The sequence below is a fragment of the Entelurus aequoreus genome, linkage group LG01 (assembly GCF_033978785.1).
Source record: "Entelurus aequoreus isolate RoL-2023_Sb linkage group LG01, RoL_Eaeq_v1.1, whole genome shotgun sequence".
In the NCBI taxonomy this organism is placed as follows: Eukaryota; Metazoa; Chordata; class Actinopteri; order Syngnathiformes; family Syngnathidae; genus Entelurus; species Entelurus aequoreus.
This window is the reverse complement of record NC_084731.1, coordinates 16,655,842-16,663,341: the sequence shown is the minus strand read 5'-3', so window position 1 is coordinate 16,663,341 and position 7,500 is coordinate 16,655,842. Positions and strand designations below refer to the sequence as shown.

The 7,500-nt window shown below is 36.9% G+C and overlaps 1 protein-coding gene across 6 annotated transcripts in view; it reads left to right on the top strand.

Moving 5' to 3' along the window:
• Positions 1-7,500, top strand: part of magi1b (membrane associated guanylate kinase, WW and PDZ domain containing 1b) — a 430,901-nt gene that overhangs the window by 382,429 nt on the left and 40,972 nt on the right. For 5 of the 6 annotated variants that reach the window (XM_062044599.1, XM_062044611.1, XM_062044591.1 and 2 more), the window contains one exon: positions 1,439-1,642. In XM_062044599.1, coding sequence (XP_061900583.1) covers positions 1,439-1,642 — 204 coding nt within the window. The remainder of the gene's footprint in view (positions 1-1,438; positions 1,643-7,500) is intronic. The other variant, XM_062044622.1, reaches the window with a different exon arrangement.

The following is a 7,500-nucleotide window of genomic DNA, read 5'->3' as shown; positions in this document are numbered from 1 at the left end:
ACACACGATTGTGTGTGCTGCTGGTCCACTAACATTTTCATTCATTACTATTTTTTATGTAATTGTTTTTATATTTTTTTACTTTCTTTTTTAGTCAAGAAAATGTTTATTTATCTTTTTTTTTTTAAAGGACCTTATCTTCACCAGACTAGGTTGTCAATGAAGTTAGGTTGTTTAAAGCAGTGGTCCCCAACCACCGTGCCGTGGCCCGGTACCGGCCCGTGGATCGATTGGTACCGGGCTGCACAAAAATTTTTAAAAAATATATATATATATATATATTATTTTTTTTTATTAAATCAACATAAAAAAACAAGATACACTTACAATTAGTGCACCAACCCCAAAAAAAAACCCTCCCCCATTCACACTCATTCACACAAAAGGGTTGTTTCTTTCTGTTATTAATATTCTGGTTCCTACATTATATATCAATATGGATCAATACAGTCTGCAAGGGATACAGTCCGTAAGCACACATGATTGTGTGTGCTGCTGGTCCACTAACATTTTTATTATTACTATTTTTCATGTAATTGTTTTTATATTTTTTTACTCTCTTTTTTAGTCAAGAAAATGTTTTTTATTTATTTATCTTATTTTATTTTTATTTTTTTTAAAAAGGATCTTATCTTCACCAGACTAGGTTGTCAATGAAGTTAGGTTGTTTAACGCATTGGTCCCCAACCACCGGGCTGCGGCCCGGTACCGGCCCGTGGATCGATTGGTACCGGGCCGCACAAGAAATAAAAAAAATAATAATAATTTATTTATTTTTATTTTTTTTATAAATCAACATAAAAAACACAATATATACATTATATATCAATACAGTCTGCAGGGATACAGTCCGTAAGCACACATGATTGTATTTCTTTATGGAAAAAAAAATTGTGAGTTGGACAATATCGGAATATCGGCAATAAAGCCATTATCGGACATCTCTAGTGGAAATTGATCCCTCGGAAGACGAATTGTTCGGAAGCGAGAAGATGTTTTGATGAGATGTTGACATAAAACAAGATGGAGGGAGAAGAGAGTGCAGTGACAGCTGTCAGACCTCAGCGAGAGAGAGAGAGGGTTGCCCTGAAGGCAGATAGGAAGATATCATCTCTGATGTTTGTTTTTCATCTCCAAGCAAGTATCCTCTTTTTCATGCTTACATTTCCATTTTAAAACTGCGGCGCAGTAAAACTAGGAAGCTCGGTTAGAAAGCTACTTCCTTCTTTGCCAATTAACTGCATTCCGCTTTTTCCAATCAGCTCCTTTTCGTCTTTGGCTCGGCTGCTGGTGACCGTCTTGCTAACCTTCTGGTCTTCTGTCTCTGCTCCCTTCCCCCCATTTTTCCTCCTTCGCACTTCCTGTCTCTCTCCAACCTCACAAACACACATATAAAAAAAAAAAAACGTACGCTCTGATACGACACTGGTGACCACAGCTGGCAATGCATGTGTGGCCATGCCCCACAAAATAGGGCGCATCATCGAGGGGAGCCCGGCGGACCGCTGCGGGAGGCTGAAGGTGGGAGACCGCATCCTGGCGGTGAACGGCTGCTCCATCACCAACAAGTCGCACTCGGACATCGTCAACCTCATCAAGGAGGCCGGGAACACCGTCACGCTACGCATCATTCCCGGCGATGGTGAGTCCACAAAGCTGACGGCAGATTATGACACGTAGTCCATCATGGCTGTCTTTTGTGACCAACAAGTATGTGCTCCAATCACTCTATCACAAAAAAACAAGAGTTGTAGAAATGATTGGAAACTCAAAACATTCATGAAGTTTGGTTCTTTTATGAATTTATTATGGGTCTACTGAAAATCTGCTGGGTCAAAAGTATACATACAGCAATGTTAATATTTGGTAATCCTCCTTTTTCATTGTCCCATTTACTCTCTGTAAAGGCACCAGTTCCATTGGCAGCAAAACAGGCCCAGAGCATAATACTACCACCACCATGCTTGGTTTCAGTGGTGTGTTAAAGCCTGTTTCACTTGGTTGTATGGAATATTTCAATAGTGTGTATAAGACCATTTCACTTGTTTATATGAGAGTATTTCAGTAGTGTATAAAGACCGTTTCAGTTGTGTGTTAAAGCCTGTTTCACTTGGTTGTATGGAATATTTCAATAGTGTGTATAAGACCATTTCACTTGTTTATATGAGGTATTTCAGTAGTGGGTATAAAACCGTTTCACTTGTTTATATGAGAGTATTTCATTTGTGTGTATAAGACCGTTTCAGTAGTGCATATTAGGGCGTTTCAGTAGTGTGTACATGGCGGTTTCAATAGTGTGTATGAGAGTGTTTCAGTAGTGTATATGAGACCATTTCAGCAGTGTGTGTATGAAAGTGTTTCAGTAGTGTGTATTAGATCGTCTCAGTAGTGTGTATGAGAGCACTTCAGTAGTGTGTACAAGGCCTTTTCAGGAGTGTGTGTGACCACGTTTTATTAGTGTGTAAAACTGTTTCACTTGTGTATACGAGAGCATTTCAGTAGTGTGTATACAACCATTTCAGTAGTGTGTATAAGAGCGTTTCAGTAGTGTGTTTGAGAGCATTTCAGTAGTGTGTATACAACCATTTCAGTAGTGTGTATAAGAGGATTTCAGTAGTGTGTATAAGACTGTTTCACTTGTTGATATGAGAGTATTTCACTTGTGTGTGTATAAGACCGTTTCACTTGTTTATATGAGAGTATTTCAGTAGTGTGTATAAGACCGTTTCACTTGTTGATATGAGAGTATTTCAGTAGTGTGTATAAGACCGTTTCAGTAGTGTGTATAAGACCGTTACACTTGTTTATATGAGAACATTTCAGTAGTGTGTATAAGACCGTTTTACTTGTTTATATGAGAGTATTTCAGTAGTGTGTATGAGAGCATTTCAGTAGTGTGTATACAACCATTTCAGTAGTGGGTATAAGACTGTTTCACTTGTTGATATGAGAGTATTTCACTTGTGTGTATAAGACCGTTTCAGTAGTGTGCATAAGACCGTTACACTTCTTTATATGAGAACATTTCAGTAGTGTGTATAAGACCGTTTTACTTGTTTATATGAGAGCATTTCAGTAGTGTGTAAAAGCCTGTTTCACTTGGTTGTATAGGATATTTCAGTAGTGTGTATAAAACCATTTCACTTGTTTATATGAGAGTATTTCAGTAGTGTGTATAAAACCGTTTCACTAGTTTGTATAAGAGTATTTCAGTAGTGTGTATAAGACCGTTTCAGTAGTGTGTATAAGACCGTCCAAGTAGTGTATATTAGGGCGTTTCAGTAGTGTGTACATGGCGGTTTCAATAGTGTGTATGAGAGCGTTTCAGTAGTGTATATAAGACCATTTCAGCAGTGTGTGTATGAAAGTGTTTCAGTAGTGTGTATTAGATCGTCTCAGTAGTGTGTATGAGAGCACTTCAGTAGTGTGTACAAGGCCTTTTCAGGAGGGTGTGTGACCGCGTTTTATTAGTGTGTAAAACTGTTTCACTTGTGTATACGAGAGCATTTCAGTAGTGTGTATACAACCATTTCAGTAGTGTGTATAAGAGCGTTTCAGTAGTGTGTATGAGAGCATTTCAGTAGTGTGTATACAACCATTTCAGTAGTGTGTATAAGAGGATTTCAGTAGTGTGTATAAGACTGTTTCACTTGTTGATATGAGAGTATTTCACTTGTGTGTGTATAAGACCGTTTCACTTGTTTATATGAGAGTATTTCAGTAGTGTGTATAAGACCGTTTCACTTGTTGATATGAGAGTATTTCAGTAGTGTGTATAAGACCGTTTCAGTAGTGTGCATAAGACCGTTACACTTGTTTATATGAGAACATTTCAGTAGTGTGTATAAGACCGTTTTACTTGTTTATATGAGAGTATTTCAGTAGTGTGTATGAGAGCATGTCAGTAGTGTGTATACAACCATTTCAGTAGTGGGTATAAGACTGTTTCACTTGTTGATATGAGAGTATTTCACTTGTGCGTATAAGACCGTTTCAGTAGTGTGCATAAGACCGTTACACTTGTTTATATGAGAACATTTCAGTAGTGTGTATAGGACCGTTTTACTTGTTTATATGAGAGCATTTCAGTAGTGTGTAAAAGCCTGTTTCACTTGGTTATATGGGATATTTCAGTAGTGTGTATAAAACCATTTCACTTGTTTATATGAGAGTATTTCAGTAGTGTGTATAAAACCGTTTCACTAGTTTGTATGAGAGTATTTCAGTAGTGTGTATAAGACCGTTTCAGTAGTGTGTATAAGACCGTCCAAGTAGTGTATATTAGGGCGTTTCAGTAGTGTGTACATGGCGGTTTCAATAGTGTGTATGAGAGCGTTTCAGTAGTGTATATGAGACCATTTCAGCAGTGTGTGTATGAAAGTGTTTCAGTAGTGTGTATTAGATCGCCTCAGTAGTGTGTATGAGAGCACTTCAGTAGTGTGTACAAGGCCTTTTCAGGAGTGTGTGTGACCGCGTTTTATTAGTGTGTAAAACTGTTTCACTTGTGTATACGAGAGCATTTCAGTAGTGTGTATACAACCATTTCAGTAGTGTGTATAAGAGCGTTTCAGTAGTGTGTATGAGAGCATTTCAGTAGTGTGTATACAACCATTTCAGTAGTGTGTGTATAAGAGCATTTCAGTAGTGTGTATAAGACTGTTTCACTTGTTGAAATGAGAGTATTTCACTTGTGTGTGTATAAGACCGTTTCACTTGTTTATATGAGAGTATTTCAGTAGTGTGTATAAGACCGTTTCACTTGTTGATATGAGAGTATTTCAGTAGTGTGTATAAGACCGTTTCAGTAGTGTGCATAAGACCGTTACACTTGTTTATATGAGAACATTTCAGTAGTGTGTATAAGACCGTTTTACTTGTTTATATGAGAGTATTTCAGTAGTGTGTATGAGAGCATTTCAGTAGTGTGTATGAGAGCATTTCAGTAGTGTGTATACAACCATTTCAGTAGTGGGTATAAGACTGTTTCACTTGTTGATATGAGAGTATTTCACTTGTGTGTGTATAAGACCGTTTCAGTAGTGTGCATGAGACCGTTACACTTGTTTATATGAGAGCATTTCAGTAGTGTGTATAAGACCGTTTTACTTGTTTATGAGAGCATTTCAGTAGTGTGTAAAAGCCTGTTTCACTTGGTTGTATGGAATATTTCAGTAGTGTGTATAAAACCATTTCACTTGTTTATATGAGAGTATTTCAGTAGTGTGTATAAAACCGTTTCACTAGTTTGTATGAGAGTATTTCAGTAGTGTGTATAAGACCGTTTCAGTAGCGTGTATAAGACCGTCCAAGTAGTGTATATTAGGGCGTTTCAGTAGTGTGTACATGGCGGTTTCAATAGTGTGTATGAGAGCGTTTCAGTAGTGTATATGAGACCATTTCAGCAGTGTGTGTATGAAAGTGTTTCAGTAGTGTGTATTAGATCGCCTCAGTAGTGTGTATGAGAGCACTTCAGTAGTGTGTACGAGACCTTTTCAGGAGTATGTGTGACCGCGTTTTATTAGTGTGTAAAACTTTTTCACTTGTGTATACGAGAGCATTTCAGTAGTGTGTATACAACCATTTCAGTAGTGTATATAAGAGTGTTTCAGTAGTGTGTATGAGAGCATTTCAGTAGTGTGTATACAACCATTTCAGTAGTGTGTATAAGAGGATTTCAGTAGTGTGTATAAGACCGTTTCACTTGTTTATATGAGAGTATTTCAGTAGTGTGTATAAGACCGTTTCACTTGTTTATATGAGAGTATTTCACTTGTGTGTATGAGACCGTTACACTTGTTTATATGAGAACATTTCAGTAGTTTGTATGAGAGCGTTTCAGTAGTGTGTATAAGAGCTTTTCATTAGTGTGTATGAGAGCATTTCAGTAGTGTGTATACAACCATTTTCAGTAGTGTGTATAAGAGCATTTCAGTAGTGGGTATAAGACTGTTTCACTTGTTGATATGAGAGTATTTCACTTGTGTGTATAAGACCGTTTCACTTCTTTATATGAGAGTATTTCAGTAGTGTGTATAAGACCGTTTCTTTTCTTTATATGAGAGTGTTTCAGTAGTGTGTATAAGACCGTTTCACTTGTTGATATGAGAATATTTCACTTGTGTGTGTATAAGACCGTTTCAGTAGTGTGCATAAGACCGTTACACTTGTTTATACGACAACATTTCAGTAGTGTGTAAAAGACTGTTTCACTTGTTTATACGACAACATTTCAGTAGTGTGTATAAGACCATTTCACTTGTTTATATGAGAGTATTTCAGTAGTGTGTATAAGACCATTTCACTTGTTTATATGAGAGTATTTCAGTAGTGTGTATAAGACCATTTCACTTGTTTATATGAGAGTATTTCAGTAGTGTGTATAAGACCATTTCACTTGTTTATATGAGAGTATTTCAGTAGTGTGTATAAGACCATTTCACTTGTTTATATGAGAGTATTTCAGTAGTGTGTATAAGACCCTTTCACTTGTTTATATGAGACTATTTCAGTAGTGTATATAAGACCCTTTCACTTGTTTATGTGAGACTATTTCAGTAGTGTGTATAAGACTGTTTCACTTGTTTATATGAGAGTATTGCAGTAGTGTGTATAAGACTGTTTCACTTGTTTATATGAGAGTATTTCAGTAGTGTGTATAAGACCCTTTCACTTGTTTATATGAGACTATTTCAGTAGTGTGTATAAGACCCTTTCACTTGTTTATATGAGAGTATTTCAGTAGTGTGTATAAGACTGTTTCACTTGTTTATATGAGAGTATTTCAGTAGTGTGTATAAGACCATTTCACTTGTTTGTATGAGAGTCTTTAAGTAGTGTGTATAAGACCGTTTCAGTAGTGTGTATAACACCGTTACACTTGTTTATATGAGAACATTTCAGTGGTGTGTATAAGACCGTTACACTTGTTTATATGAGAACATTTCAGTAGTGTGTATGAGAGCGTTTCAGTACTGTGTGTGTGATCATTATTTTTCAGTTGTTTATGGTGAGAGCAGGTAATTCTGGGTAACTTCCCTGACGGCCCTTCATATAACAGCAGTGTTATCAGAACTAGCAAACATTCATCCATTTTCTACCGCTTGTCCCTCTCGGGGCCGCGGCATTTCTTTATTAAAAAGAAGCAATGTTTTTCTTCATAGAAATTGTTTGTCTTCAAAGCTCTCTGGATGAGCAACAGCTGAGCCCACTTGTTGACCTGATTGCTCTTGGATTGTAATAGAATAGACACAACCCTTTTTTTATTTGGCAAAATGTTTCTCTTCCTCTTTTGTGGCTTTTATGGAAAGTTGTTGCATTTTGTCGGTGAGGTTTTCTTACACTGACAGAGGAATGCAACATGATATGCAAATATTGTTAAAGTGCATTTTTGTGTGCAACGAAACCAATAGTCGGCATAAATTTGTGCACTGGAGCTATTTTCCTGCTTGTCACTCACTTCCAGCTCATTTCTAATGGGTGAGGATGTTTAGTTTTTTTGTG